Below are 16254 nucleotides of genomic sequence, written 5' to 3' on the forward strand. Positions count from 1 at the left end.
TGGGAAGATAAAACGGACTTAGGCATGAATTTTCCAAAGGCAACAAAGGGACTCAAGTTCTAGCCTAAATCAATCTTATTTTCCTTTAAAATTACATATCTAACACATAGATTTACAAACCAAACACATCACATGTAACAAGCATCCTAGAGCCACATGTTTTTAAGACTAGCATGACTTGAATCCATCCTTATATATTTGTCTTAGGTAAAAAAATGTTCCTAAAAAATAAGAGCTTAACCATTATGTCTCCCATTAACCTTAAGAAAGTCAAAAGTGCAAACAACTTGGTTCATGCATTTTTTATACCCTAAGGTACATGCCATGGGTTGTAGAGATAAGTTGACTTGCCAGAGCTCGAATGAAATAAAGGCCTCCTCAATCTTATCCTCACAGGGCTACATCACATTATGTTGATTATGCTTTTACAGTTTGTGCAAGTGGCGTGCAATGCAAATGAATTTTTTAAAAGAAATAATAACAAACTAAAGAAACTAAGTTGGAGTAACTAAATCCCCAGTGGAGTCGCCAAGCTGTAGAACCCTCGAACGTGATTTAACATTGTCTTCCTTTAACACTATTATAATATTTGGATATTAATATCATAAAGGCAGAGGAAAGGAGTCATTACTCAAGTAATAACTAAGATAAAATCATAAAAGAGACATGAGTGGCAACTTACCTCTTGCAGAGGTCTACTACCTTTCTTTTATTATGAGCCTAACAACTTAAGTTTAGGATAGTAGGTGCAAGAGAGAGAAGGTATTAGGCAACCTCCCTACTTAGACTTACCTTAGAATAAGGGTCAACCCCTACTTGTATTGCTTATAACCTATCTTAGTTTTTCTTTATTAAAGTTCTCGATTATTCAAATGCATATCTAAATTAAACATGCACACTTTGTACATGCAAACACATCACACCTATTACATATGCATATTGTAGCTCTAATCATGCTCGGTTTCTATGTTTAAGATCATGTTACCATATTCTTTTCATGCCTTGGGATTAATTTTCACATATCGAAAAACAAGTAGGAAAGTAAACAGCCCTAAGCATGCATACCATGTAATGAGTTTGTTACTTTTATTTTTTAATATCTTTATTCTTTCATACTTTTGTTATATCAAATTATTTATTTTGTTGCATTTAAGTTAATAATTAAATTAATAGTATACAAAAATAATTAGATTAATTGTACGCATAATATTTTAAAAATTAATAAATATTTTTATAAAATATATTAAATTAACATTAGAATTAATATTTTAATTTAAATTATTATATATATAAAAATAAGGGGAAAAGTAGATCGAGATGTGTAAATAGTGAAAAGGTTGGGGTTGAAAATGTGAAGCTGAAGACGAAAGACGATGAAAGAAACGGAGTTTGCTCATCCTTTCACAGTTCCACTCTCCTGCTCAGGACTCATCACTGCTCCAATCCAACAAATTTCAATACACACACCTTCTGTCCAAACTGAAATTCAAAGGAAATTATAGATTTCTATTTTTTGAAAAAATAAATAATCACAGACCAGCTTGAAGAGGAGAAGAGAAAACTGCTCCCTCTAAGGTCAGTTTCATTTCCTTTGTTCGTTGGTAGAAGATTAGGGCTTTCACTTTCCAATGTTTTTGGTTTCGCCAATTCCTTTATCTTTCTGTTTACAACGCAAATTGATTACTGAATGAGTATTTTGATATGCTGGAAATTGTTATAATTTCATTGCTGCGACGCCAACATTTGCATTTGCCTGCCTTCTACTTTTCTTAAGAAACCCAAGAATGAGAAACTTTTTTTTTGTAAATTTTATTTTGGATTACTGCCAATGATGTACTTATTTTGATGATTTTTGTCGTCTAAAATTTATTGTTTATCGTCTTAGAATGGAATTTAATAAGTCAAACTTGATTGTGCTGAATGGTGATGAAATTCTGGAAACCCAATATCAAAGGTGCTCCAAATGAAGTAAAACCCCCAACCCCCCTCTATGCATATGCATATATCTTATACATAGGTTAGTTTGTGTAATGCAGGCAGTTTTTGGTTCTACTAAAATTGGGACAAGTATGAAGAGCATGCTATAGCCTTCCTGGAGCAAAGGTTTCATATGCTACACGTATGGATGTTGAGGTGGTAGATGTTGAAGGGAATAAAGGAGACGATCATATGATGGTAAATGCTGATTCCAATAAGTCTGAGAAACTTAATGTAACTGAAGATTCTTCAGAAGTAATGGTTGGAAATCAGGATGATGATGGAAGTGCTTTACCACGTGTGGGTATGGAGTTTGAATCAGAGGATGTTGCCAAGGCATTCTATGATGCATATGCCAGGCGTATGGGATTTAGCTCTCATGTTGGTCAATTTAATCGCGCTAAGCCTGATGGGCCGATTGTAACTTGGGATTTTGCATGTTCCCGAGAGGTGCTTAAAAGAAGGAATTTTGAGTGCTGCAATGCCATGCTTAGGATAGAGAGAAAGAATTCAGACACTTGGGTTGTGACAAAATTTGTAGAGGACCATAACCATTCTATGGTGATTCCTAGTAAGGTTCATTACCTTCGACCTCGTAGGCATTTTGCTGGTGCTACAAAGAATGTGACTGAAACACTAGATGCCACTAGTGATGTTTATGTTTCTATTGAGGGGAATCATGTATCTAATGAACAAAATCGTGTTAGGAATGTATCCCTTGGAGAACCTAATCACCCAGTTAGGAATGTTGTGCATGCACCTATGAATTATGTGAGTCCTCCTAGCAGAAAAAGGAACCTTGGAAGAGATGCACAAAATCTTTTGAACTATTTCCAGAAAATGCAGGCTGAGAACCCTGGCTTCTATTATGCAATACAACTAGATGATGATAATCGCATGACTAATGTCTTCTGGACTGATGCAAGATCAAGGATGGCTTATAGTCACTTTGGCGATGCTGTTGTTTTTGACACAATGTATAGACCAAATCAATATCAGGTCCCATTTGCTCCTTTCACAGGTGTTAATCATCATGGTCAGATGGTATTATTCGGCTGTGCATTGCTTCTAGATGAGTCTGAGTCTTCCTTTACTTGGCTATTTAGGACATGGCTATCTGCAATGAATGACCGACCTCCTGTTTCTCTTACCACTGACCAAGATAGAGCCATACAAATGGCAGTTGCTCAGGTGCTTCCAGATACTCGCCATTGTATCTGCAAGTGGCACATCTTGAGGGAAGGCCAAGAAAGGTTGTCTCACATATACCTTTCTCATCCATCCTTTTATGGAGAGCTGTATAGCTGCATTAATTTTTCTGAGACAATTGAGGATTTTGAATCGTCATGGGGCAGTCTTTTGGATAAATATGATCTCCAGAAAAATGAGTGGCTTCAGGCTGTGTATAATGCTCGCAAACAGTGGGCACCAGTTTATTTTCGTGGCACTTTCTTTGCTGCACTTTCTTCAAACCAAGGGGTCAGCTCTTTTTTTGATGGGTATGTAAATCAACAAACCACAATACCTCTGTTTTTTAAGCAGTATGAAAGAGCTCTTGAGCATTCTCTAGAAAAAGAAATAGAAGCAGATTATGATACAATTTGCACCACTCCAGTGCTTAAGACGCCATCACCAATGGAACAACAGGCAGCAAACCTCTATACCAAGAAAGTGTTTGCAAAGTTTCAGGAAGAACTAGTTGAAACTTTTGTATATACAGCAAATAACATAGAGGGTGATGGGGTTGTGAGTAAATATAGGGTTGCAAAATATGAACATGATGACAAGGCATACATAGTGACATTGAACATTTCTGAGATGAAGGCAAGTTGCAGTTGCCAGATGTTTGAATACTGTGGCATTCTCTGTCGGCATATATTAACTGTATTCACTGTAACCAATGTTCTTACCCTTCCATCCCACTACATATTGAAAAGATGGAAAAGGAGTGCCAATTCTTGGGTTGGGTTAGAGGAACGAAGTGCAGATCTCCAAGCTATTGAAACCCTGACCTCACGCTTTAACAATCTATGTATGGAAGCTATTAAATATGCAGAAGAAGGGTCAATTGCTGTTGAGACCTATAATTTGGCAATCAGTGCTTTAAGAGAGGGTGTGAAAAAGATTGCTGCTATGAAGAAAAATGTTGCTAATGTTGCATCTCCTAGCTCTCAGGGCAGTGGTAACAGTCTGGAAGAAACTAACAAGAAAATCCCCTTTTCAGTTCCTGAAATGGTTCCATCAATGTGGCACTGGCAGGATGCTATGCCACATCAGTTTAATCTTAATGATGTGGGAGTACCTGTTACTGATTTGAACCAGCCCAGCATGGCTCCTGTGTCTATCCACCGTGATGGTGGTCTTCCTGATAACACGGTATGGATCACAACTAACTTTTTACCATTTATTGGGCTATGAGTGGTGTTATTGGTAAGAATTGTGTAGCGTGTATCCAAAAAAATTTTGGTGATTGTTATGTTTGAATGATGTAGGTGGTTCTTACTTATTTTAAGTCCATGACTTGGGTAATAGAGAATAAGACTTCAACGCCAGCTGGAAAAGTAGCTGTCATCAACTTGAAGGTATTTATGTATTTCCTTTTTGTTAGTGATGAAGCTAATTTCTTTACATTCTTCTATAGACTTCTTCAAATTTCTAAAACAATTAGTTGTTGCAAGTTGATGTCATTTGAAATAGATTAGTGTTATTGTTAGAATCCCTTAATTAGTGCATTAGTTGTAAATTAGAATGTAAATTAGTGATATTAGGGATATTTGTATTTATTAGCTTTTATTTTTTTCTATTAAGGTTTTAGTTTTTGTGTATAAATTTGAACCATTGTAAAATCAATTGATATATTGAAATACATATAGAAATTCTTCATTTCTCTCTAATTTCAACATGGTATCAGAACTTTAGCCATTTTATCTGGTAATTTTTCGCAGAGAGAGAACAATGAGAAATAGTTAGGGTTTGTGTGGGTAAGCCTTGAAAGCGGATCTGTCGAGGGAGGTAGTTGTCACCGCCCCTTTAGGAAGGAAGAGCACCTCATCGCCGGGCCTCTCTTGGAGTCTCGCCGCCATCTGGTGAGGCTTGTGATCCCATGCGCCGATAGAAGGTTTCTGCCCCGTGTGCACGCGCCGACGCGTAAGCCTGTTCTTGGTTAGTTTTTCTGGCTGCACCTTTTTCAGACGACATTTCTCGTGTAGTGCGCCTCTGCCCAGCCCATTCCTATATCTTGGTTTGCAATTTTTGTTTTTGGGTATTTGTTTTGTCTATTATTTCTTTTAATCAGTTCTCTGAATCATGTTGGATAAAAAAAAATTCAGTAATTGAAGGAAAAATGACTACTGTAACTGAAAATCCCTCATTAATTATTATCCCCGTAAAGCTTGATGGGACAAATTACTTTGCATGGTCTAGATCGTGTCTCCTTTTTATTCAAGCTAGAGGGTTGCACGATTATCTTACTGGAGATAAGCAAAAATCAGAAAAATCTTCTTCACCTACAGGTAGTGGTAGTCAGAAAATTCTCTTATCATGTCATTGCTTATCAATTCCATGCAACCACATATAGCTCGTGGGTATTTACTGTTGTATAGTGCAACTGCCATTTAGAGTGTAGTTTCTTAGACTTATTCTCAAGTTGGGAACGATGCACAAGTGTATGAGCTTCGAAACAAGGTTCATGGTGTGAAACAGGGTGAGCTAACTATTGCTCAATATTATGCGGAATTGAGTGGTCTATAGCAGGAGCTGGATTTTTACTAGGACTTTTAGGCCTCATGTCCTGATGATGCTATTAAATTTCAGAAGTTGATTGAGAAAGAGCAGATCTATGATTTTCTTGCTGGGTTGAATATGAAATATGATTAAATTAGGGTCCAAGTACTTGGGAAGGATCCTTTACCCACCTTAAGATAGACATACTCTCATGTTCAACAGGAAGAGAGCTGGAGAAGTGCCATTATTCATTCTATGTCTGTTGATAAGGCAGGGCTAGCTGCTAATTCCACCCATGAACAATCACATGTTCATCAGATAAGTATCAGCTACACTGTGACTATTGTGGAAAAAATCGGCATACTAAGGAACACTGTTGGAAACTGCATGGACGGCCCACTAAAGGGCGTGGAGGAAAAAGGATGGGCTCTGTTAGACCACAAGCTAATGTATCCGAGGCTGTGAATCTATCTGGAGATATTGTCACCACTGGGATGTTTTTCAATGAAGAGGTACAGACTTTAAGGCGTTCGCTATTACAACTTGAATCGCAATGCACCACAGTTGCCTCTTCTAATTTCGTCAACTCAGATAATGTTTTTCTTGCCAATCTTAATAATTCTTTTTGGGTTATAGATTCTGGAGCAAACAAGCATATGACAGGCTCTTCAAATAAATTCATATCCTATTCTCCATGTTAAGGAAAAGAAAAAGTCCGCATTGTGGATGGATCCTTATCTAGTATTACTGGAACAGGTTCTGTTAAATGCATTCATAATATAAGTCTTAGTTCTGTTTTACATGTGCCTAGCTTTCCTATTAACCTCTTGTCTGTTAGTTGAATCACAAAAGCTCTAAACTGCAAAATTAAATTTTTTCCAACTCCATGTGTATTTTAGGAATTGACTACAGGGAGAACGATTGACGGTGGTAGACTACAAGATGGGCTATATCTCTTGAATAATTATGTTGGCCAGGCCATGTTAGGGTAATCTATGGGTGCTGAGGAACAAATTATGATGTGGCATAGGAGACTAGGACATCAATCATTTACTGTTTTAGAGAAACTTTATCATTTTCTGTTTAAACAATGCAAATCTGAATTATTAGTATGTGATGCTTGTGAGTTTGCTAAACATACTAGACAATCTTATCCTGCAATAAATAATAAGGTTTCAGTTTCTTTTATGACTATCCATTTTGATGTATGGGGGCCTACTCAAACTGTGTCGTTTTCGGGTTATAGATAGTTTGTGACCTTTATTGATTGTTGCAGTAGGTTAACTTTGGTATATTTGATGAAAGGGAAAAATGAAGTTTTCTCTTGTTTCCAACAGTTCCATAAAATGATTAGTACACAGTTTGATACTCATGTTAAAATATTAAGAATTGATAATGGTACAGAATATATGAATAGAGTCTTTCAGGAGTTTTTGAAGTCATATGGGATTTTACATCAGATTTGTTGTGTTAATATTAGTTCACAAAATGGGGTATCTAAGAGGAAAAATAGACACTTACTTGAGGTTGCTAGGTCTTTTATGTTTACCTTGAATGTTCCTAAACCTTACTGGGGGGATGCTATTCTTTCTGTTGCATATCTTATTAACAGGATGCCTTTTCAGACACTGAAGTTTAAGAGTCCTTTAGAAGTTTTGCAGGGTAAAAATTCATATACCGTTCCTCCAAAGGTATTTGGTTGTGTTTGCTTTGTTCATAAGCATAATAGTGGGAAATTAGAACCTCGGGCCTTGAAATGTGTTTTTGTTGGTTATTTTAGTACTCAGAAGGGATATAGGTGTTATCATCCTCCTTCACGGAAATATTTTGTGAGTATGGACGTTAACTTCTGGGAATCTAAATCTTATTTCCATCTACCTCTTCATGGGGAGCATAGGAAGGAAGAGGTGTATTTTCCTTTATCCTTATCCTCTCTCAACCTTCAACTTCAGGGGGAGAATTTGGGTTTAGAGCCTATACCTAATAATGATACCCAGTAGGAGTCACCTAAATCTCAAGAAAGACTGAAAAGGCCAGATTTGAGAACATATACTTGGCGAAACAAGACAAATATAGCCATTTAGTAGGGAGACTGTTGATCAACCGGAATCCCTGGATTCAATTCCTGGACATCTTGAGGTATTTGATGAGTCTCCTTTGACTCTTGATGAGTCTAATTTTGATTCTCAATTTGTTCTTCATTCTTCTGATAATGATCTTGATATTCCTATTGCTCTCAGGAAAGGTGTTGGGATCTGTAATAAACATCCAATTTCTAATTTCATCTTCTATAATTCTCTGTCTCCATCTTACATGGCCTTTCTATTGTCTGTTTCCTGAGTCTCTATCCCACAGGATTAGAAAAAAGCTTGTCTTGATCCAAAATGGAGGGCAGCTGTGGTGGAGGAGATGAAAGCTTTGGCAAAGAATGAGACATGAGATTTGGTTACTCTTCCATCGGAAAAGAAGCCAGTTGGATGCAACTGGGTGTTCACTGTGAAGTATAGAGCAAATGGTTCAATTGAGAGGTATAAGGCCAGACTGGTAGCAGAAGGCTTTACACAGACGTATGGAGTAGATTACCAAGAGACCTTTGCTCCTGTTGCTAAAATGAACACTATCAGAATTTTGCTGTTATGTGCAGCGAATCTTGAGTGGGACTTGTAGCAGTTTGATGTTAAAAATGCCTTTCTACATGGTGACTTGGAGGAAGAAGTGTATATGGAAATTCCTCCGGTTTGAGGATGAGAAGACCAAAGGAAAAGTTTGCAGATTGAAAAAGCTTTGTATGGTCTAAAACAGTTATTTAGAGCATTGTTTGATAGGTTCAGTAAAGTGATGATCTCCTTTGGATACTGTCAAAGGAATGCTGATCATACCTTGTTTATGAGGCATCGTAGAGGCAAAATCGCACTGCTTATTATCTATGTAGATGATATTATGGTAACTGGTGATGATAAGGAAGAAATAGCTCTTTTAAAAGAGCGCCTAGCACAGGAGTTTGAAATCAAAGATTTGGGAAGGTTTAAGTACTTTCTTGGAATAGAGGTTGCCAGATCAGATAAGGAAATCTTTATTTCTCAAAGGAAGTATATCTTAGATCTATTTGAAGAAACAGGAATGCTGGGCTGCAAACCGGCAGAGTCTCCCATTAAGGCCAATCATAAATTGCAAGTTGGAGTTGGAAAATCAGTAGATTTAGGGAGATATCAGAGATTAGTTGGTAGATTAGTTCGTCTTTCACACACTAGACCAGACATAGCATATGCAGTTGGTTTAGTGAGCCAGTATATGCATGATCCTCGTGAATCTCATTTGGAGGTTGTTTTTCGCATCTTGCGATACTTAAAATCTACACCTGGGAAATGAATTCTTTTCTCAAAGCATGGTCACCTTCAGATTAAAGCATTTGTAGATGCAGATTGGGCTAGGTCTCTTGATGATAGGAGATTGACATCAGGATACTGTACTTTTGTTGGTGGTAATTTAGTTACCTAGAGAAGTAAGAAGCAAAATGTGACAACTAGATTCAGTGCAGAGGCCGAATTCAGGGCAATGACTCAAGGTATCTGTGAGTTATTGTGGTTACGGAAATTGATGGATGAATTAAAACTGTTTGAAGTTAATGATTTGTTTTTGTTTTGTGATAATAAAGTTGCAATTAGTATAGTTCATAATATAGTTCAGCATGATCAGACCAAGTATATAGAGATTAACAGACACTTCATACTCAACTCTACTCAACTCAACTAAGCCTTTATCTCAAAAATTTGGGGTCGGCTAACAGACACTTCATAAAAGAAAAAATTGTAGATAGTTCTTTAAGTGTCTCTTATGTAGGTTCAAAGATCAGTTAGCTGATGTGTTCACTAAGGGATTAAGTTGTAAGGTGTTTCATACCCTAATTTGCAAGTTGGACATGTGCAACATACATGAACTAACTTGAGGAGTATTAGAATCCCTTAATTAGTGCATTAGCTATAAATTAGAATGTAAATTAGTGATATTAAGGATATTTGTATTTATTAGCTTTTATTTTTTTCTAATTAAGGTTTTAGTCTTTGTGTATTGTTATGGAAAGTCAATCACTATGTTATGGAAAGTCAATCACTATATTATTTCTCTATATATTTTGTATTCTGTATTCCTATTTAGGATTTCTTATTTAGGATTTATTCCTAATTAGTAGAACACAATTATAGGAATTAATTGTATATATATACCCATGTACAGATTAATTGAAATCAATGAGAATCATCTCTTTCTACATGGTATCAGAGCAGGTCATCAATCTAGGGTGACTATTTGTTCTCACTACCCATCTCAGGAGAGACCTTGACCGCCGTACTGTTTCAACCCGATCAACATCGCGGCGTCGTCTCAACCCCTCATTCCACCAGCGTGTCTTTGTTGCACGATCCAAGATAACCATTAAAGGACTTCTGAGGTTTGGCTCTCAGATCCTATTTTGGTATTCGCTTGATTTGTGATTTTGGGTTATTTTGCTGCTATAAGCACTTTGGATTAGCGTTTCGGTTAGTTTTCTTTGTCTCAACAAATGGCAGACAATAAGAATGTTATTTCTGATGTGATTCCGGTGATGACTAAGATCACGGAAGACAAACTTAATGGTTCGAATTACCTGGAGTGGAGTAAGACTATTAGGGTCTATTTGCGTAGCATTGATAAGGATGATCACCTTATTAAAGATCCACCCACTGATGATACACGACAAACTTGGCTAAGAGAGGATGCTCGGTTGTTTTTGTAGCTTCGGAACTCGATTCATAGTGAGGTAATTAGTTTAATTAATCACTGTGAATTTGTTAAGGAATTGATAGATTACTTAGATTTTACGTGATTCAGTAAAGGAATATCTCCCATATTTATGATGTTTGTAAGGCATTCTACCGTGCTGAGAAAGAGGATAAGTCTCTCACGGCTTATTTTATGGATTTTAAACGGGTATATGAGGAACTTAATGTATTGTTGCCTTTTAGTCCTGATGTGAAAGTTCAAGAGCCCAACAGAGCAAGCGGTTGTTATGAGTTTTCTTGTAGGCCTTCATTCAGAGTATGAGACTGCTAAATCTCAGATCCTCTCCAGTTCTGAGATTTCCTCTTTGCATGAAACGTTCACACGGGTCTTTCGTACAGAGAGTACTCAATCTTCACAGCCTGCCAGTAGTGCTCTTATTAGCCGTAATCCAAATGGACAACAGGGTAATAGAAGAGGAAGTAGAGGAGGAATTACAGGCAACAGAAGTAATCAGCGTAATGGAGAGGCTAGTTCTAATCAGGACTCAAGAGGAGTCATTTGTTATTATTGCCATGAGCCTAGCCATGAGCCTAGCCATACAAAATATAATTGTCCGCAACTTCAGAGAAAAAATCAGCGATCACAGATGGCAAATATGGCAGCAGAGAATTCTACAGTATCTTCCTCTGAGAAAACTATTTTGGTATCTGCAGAGGATTTTGCACAATTTTCCCAGTATCAGGCATCTCTAAAGCCTACCAGTTCCCGTCACTGCGATCGCTGAGTCAGGTAAATCCACTACATGCCTTGTGTCTTCTTCATCCAAATGGGTTATTGATTCTGGTGCGACAGATCACATGACAGGTAATTCTAGTCTTCTATCTGCTTTTCAGTCTAATCTCACTTCCTCTACTGTTACTTTAGCTGATGGTTCTACTTCTTGTGTCATGGGTTCTGGAACTGCGAACCCGACTTCGTCAATTTCTTTGTCTTCTATTTTGTGTCTACCAAAATTCTCTTTTAATCTACTTTTTGTTAGTAAACTTACTCGTACCTTAAATTGTTCTGTTTCCTTTTTTCCTGACCAGTGTTTGTTTCAGGATCTTACGACGAAGCAGATTATTGGTAGAGGACGCGAGTCAGGTGGTCTCTACATTCTGGAAAATCATGTACCGCGGTCGCTTGTTTGCTCCAGTACCTTAACACCTCTTGAAGCTCATTGTAGATTGGGTCATCCTTCTTTGTCTACCATGAAGAAGCTGTGTCCTCAATTTCAGTCTTTATCAGTACTAGAATGTGAGTCGTGTCAGTTTGCAAAACATCATCGTTTGCCTTCTGTGTCTAGAGTCAATAAACGGGCTTCATCTCCTTTTGAGTTAGTTCATTCTGATGTTTGGGGTCCTTGTTCTGTTACATCTAAAACTGGATTTCGTTATTTTGTTACTTTTGTTGATGATTACTCTCGTGTTACCTGGTTATATTTAATGAAGAATCGTTCTGAGTTGTTTTCTATCTTTTGTGCCTTTTGTAATGAAATCAAAACTCAATTTAATATTTCTGTGCGCATATTAAGAAGTGACAATGCCAAAGAATTTTTTTCAGCACAATTTCAGCCTTATATGACACAAAATGGCATTCTTCATCAGTCTTCCTGTGTGGATACCCCATCCCAAAATGGCGTGGCCGAAAGAAAAAATCGTCATCTTCTTGAGGTAACTCGTGCTCTTCTTTTTCAGATGAAAGTACCTAAACACTTTTGGGCGGATGCAGTTTCTACGGCATGTTTTTTGATCAATCGTATGCCGTCTTCTGTCCTTAATGGGGATATTCCTTATACTACTTTGTTTCCTACAAAATCTTTGTTCCCTATTGAACCCCGTATTTTTGGTTGTACCTGTTTTGTGCGTGATGTTCGTCCACAGGTTACTAAATTGGATCCAAAATCTCTCAAATGTGTCTTCCTTGGGTACTCTCGGCTCCAAAAAGGGTATCGTTGTTTCTCTCCTACTCTTAATCGTTATCTTGTTTCTGCAGATGTCACATTTTTTGAGTCCACTCCATTTTTTCCTCTATCATCTATGTATGAGAGTCAGGGGGAGGAGGATGATCTCTTAATGTATACTGTCCAATCAATGTCTAGTCCTCTCCCACAGCCTGTTCCTTCTGTCTCTAGACCTACTCGACCTCCCATTGTTCATGTTTATTCCAGGAGATTGGAGATTCCTGACTCAGATCCTCCACCAGCTATTTCGTTGGGAGATCCTGTACCTCATATTGATCATGATTCTGATCTAGACTTACCCATTGCTCTTCGTAAAGGTAAATGTTCATGTACTTACCCTATCTCTTCTTTTGTTTCTTATAATCAATTGTCTTCTTGTTCTCGGTGTTTTGTTACTTCTTTAGACTCTGTTCCTATCCCTAATACTGTTGATGAGGCCTTTGTCTCATCCCGGTGTGTGATGCTATGAAAGAGGAAATGGAGGCTTTAGATGCTAATGGTACATGGGAACTATTGCCTTTGCCCACTGGTAAGAAAGCTATTGGTTGCAAATGGGCATTTACAGTAAAGGTAAATCCTGATGGCTCTGTGACTAGGTTAAAAGCACGCCTTGTAGCAAAAGGATATGCTCAGACATATGGAGTTGATTACTCAGACACTTTTTCTCCTGTAACTAAACTTACTTCTGTTCGCTTGTTTATCTCTTTAGCAGCTACTTATGATTGGCCCCTGCACCAATTGGATATCAAGAATGCTTTCCTTCATGGTGATCTTCAGGAGGAGGTGTATATGGAGCAACCACCTGGGTTTGTTGCTCAGGGGGAGTTGGGTAAAGTTTGTAGGCTTCGGAAGTCTCTTTACGGCTTGAAACAAAGTCCTAGAGCCTGGTTTGGGAGATTCAGTGAAGCAATACAGGAATTTGGTATGCAAAAGAGTAAGTGTGATCATTCAGTATTTTATAGGCAATCTCTGGTCTAATTCTCCTGGTAGTCTATGTGGATGACATTGTCATCACTGGGAGTGACTTTACAAGTATTTCATCTCTTAAAACCTTCCTCCAAACCCAGTTTCAGACCAATGACTTGGGATTGTTAAAGTATTTCTTGGTATTGAAGTTATAAGAAGGGTATTTTCTTGTCTCAAAGAAAATATGTCCTCGATTTATTGACATAGACAGAAAAATTAGGTGCTAAGCCTTGTAGCGCACCAATGACTCCAACTTTACAATTGTTAGCAGGGGATAGTGAGTTGTTTGAAGATCCAGAGAGATACAGGAGATTGGTAGGAAAATTGAACTACCTTACAGTCACTCGTCCTGACATTGCTTATGCCGTTAGTGTGGTAAGTCAGTTTATGTCTTCCCCAACTGTTGCTCATTGGGAAGCCTTGGAACAAATCTTGTGTTATCTGAAGGGCGCTCCAGGAAGAGGTTTGCTATATGGTAATCATGGGCATTTGAATGTTGAATGTTTTTCAGATGACGACTGGGCTGGATCTAAAGTTGACAGGAGGTCAACTACTGGATATTGCGTTTTTATTGGAGGAAATTTGGTGTTTTGGAGAAGCAAGAAGCAGAGTGTAGTTTTTCGATCTAGTGCTGAATCCGAATATAGAGCCATGGCACAATCAGTATGTGAAGTAATGTGGATACTTCAATTACTAGATGAGACAGGTTTTAAGACCTCCCTGCCTGCGAAATTGTGGTGTGATAATCAAGCTGCTCTTCATATTGCTTCTAATCCGGTGTTTCATGAGCGGACCAAACATATTGAGATTGATTGTCACTTTATTCGTGAAAAGATTCAACAACAGATCATCTCAACAGGACACATCAAAACTGGAGAGCAGTTAGGAGATATTTTCACAAAAGCTCTGAATGGAGCTAGGATTGACTACATTTGTAACAAGTTGGGCATGATTAACATCTATGCTCCAACTTGAGGGGGAGTGTTATGGAAAGTCAATCACTATGTTATGGAAAGTCAATCACTATATTATTTCTCTATATATTTTGTATTCTGTATTCCTATTTAGGATTTCTTATTTAGGATTTATTCCTAATTAGTAGAACACAATTATAGGAATCAATTGTATATATATACCCATGTACAGATTAATTGAAATCAATGAGAATCATCTCTTTCTACATGTATAAATTTGAACCATTGTAAATTTCAATATAGAAATTCTTCAATTCTCTCTAATGTCAACAGTTATCTCCACCAAACCTGTTGACCACATGATGTTTTTAACACCCACACTTCTAAGGTTGCTTAGCTTATTTTTCTTTCCTTAATTTTTCCAAATTAAATTAGTTTAATTGACTGTAAATGTAGGTTACTAAAATAAGTTTTCCCATGGGTAGTTTCTACTTCGTGGATGGGGACTTTTCTGCTAACATTTGTTATCATTGCTGTAGCTGCAAGATTATGGCAAGAATCCATCAGGGGAAACAGAGGTGCAGTTTAGGCTAACAAGGGTCACACTGGAACCTATGTTGAGATCCATGGCTCACATAAGTCAGCAGCTTTCAACACCAGTCAATCGAGTTGCTGTCATTAATCTGAAGGTATTTAGACTGAGAAATTTCAACTTTTTTTTTTCTTCTTCCTCTATTATTATCATTTCCTTAACAATTTTAGGGTAATAGTATTGGTGAAATTTCATCTGGCAAAAATTTCATCTGATAAAGTCCAATTATATTTAGTTGTTTTGATAAATCCCATATCAGAAAAATTGGTGTTTTTCAACAACATTTATTCCCTTGAATTTTTGCACATTTCTTTGGTTTACAATATTAAGTGCTTATATGGAAGCCATCAAACTGGTAATGTCATTCTAAGTGTAAGATGGCTGGCTTTTCACTTTATAATATTTGACAAAAAACTATACAGATGTTCATGTGTAACAAAACTAATGCCTCAAAACTTGAAACATTAATTGGATATTAGTTTACTTTAAAATCTGAGTATCTTTTTTTTGGTACTTCTGAAATTCATAAAAGGGATGGGGGCTGTCAGGATTTAACCGTGACCTTCTGCATTGCAAGGCAAGCACTCAACAACTAGGCTACTAGCCCAATAGATTAAAATCTGGTTATCTAATTCTCAGTTATGACTAATTTTTGGTCATTGTCATTCAGATAATAAATTGTATGACATACTGATTTAGAACACAAAAGAACCATGGAGAGAAGAAGCATAATTAAGAGAAATGAAAATCCAAGAAGAAAAAAATTCAAATGTAATCAGTTCAGAAAGCATTCATCCCAGGAATTGCACAGCACTCTCATTTGGACATCATTTTGCTCATACTCAATTTATTATGCACATCTGTGTTAATACTCAATCTCCTTTACTTTCCTTATGATCTCATTGGTCTTGACTCTTGCGATGCAGCAGAGGAGTTTAAATTTTGATTTAGAAGGGTCAAAAGACTCAAAACCTTGTTCTGCTACGATTGGGTTATTTATATTTTATTTGTGTTATACTTTATTTAGAAGGCTCAAGTACTTATTCTATTACGATTTGATGTTCAAGACTTTGTTTGAAAAGGATTTGAGGCTATAAACAGGGCTGTAGTAATCAGTTCCAGAAGCACACTTCTGAGATAAATAAAACCAATTATTGGTAGATTTTTTTTACCTGGTTTTTGTTATGGTAGAAACCCTAATAGAGATTGATAAGAAGAATAGAACAGAGAAAAGAGAAAAGAGAGAATTCAGGAGAGAAGAAAAGAAGAGATTGTATTATTGATTCAGATTCTTGAATGAATAGTACAGGAGGTATCTCATC

General features: G+C 37.1%; 1 protein-coding gene across 4 annotated transcripts in view; it reads left to right on the forward strand.

The window, feature by feature from the left end:
• Nucleotides 1–1296: 1296 nt before the first annotated feature.
• Nucleotides 1297–16254, forward strand: part of LOC110672098 (protein FAR1-RELATED SEQUENCE 3) — a 37139-nt gene continuing 22181 nt past the window's right edge. The window contains exons 1-5 of one of the 4 annotated variants that reach the window (XR_009150682.1): nucleotides 1297–1575; nucleotides 2037–4353; nucleotides 4470–4559; nucleotides 4923–5139; nucleotides 14880–15018. Coding sequence is in view for 3 of the 4 variants with exons in the window: in XM_021834767.2 (XP_021690459.1) it covers nucleotides 2122–4353; nucleotides 4470–4559; nucleotides 14880–15029 (2472 nt within the window). In the remaining variant the exon portion in view is untranslated. Of the gene's footprint in view, nucleotides 1576–2022; nucleotides 4354–4469; nucleotides 4560–4922; nucleotides 5140–14879; nucleotides 15030–16254 lie in introns of those variants that run through there. The other 3 variants (XM_021834767.2, XM_021834766.2, XM_021834768.2) reach the window with 3 other exon arrangements.

The sequence above is a fragment of the Hevea brasiliensis genome, chromosome 8 (genome assembly GCF_030052815.1).
Source record: "Hevea brasiliensis isolate MT/VB/25A 57/8 chromosome 8, ASM3005281v1, whole genome shotgun sequence".
NCBI classification, from domain to species: domain Eukaryota; kingdom Viridiplantae; phylum Streptophyta; class Magnoliopsida; order Malpighiales; family Euphorbiaceae; genus Hevea; species Hevea brasiliensis.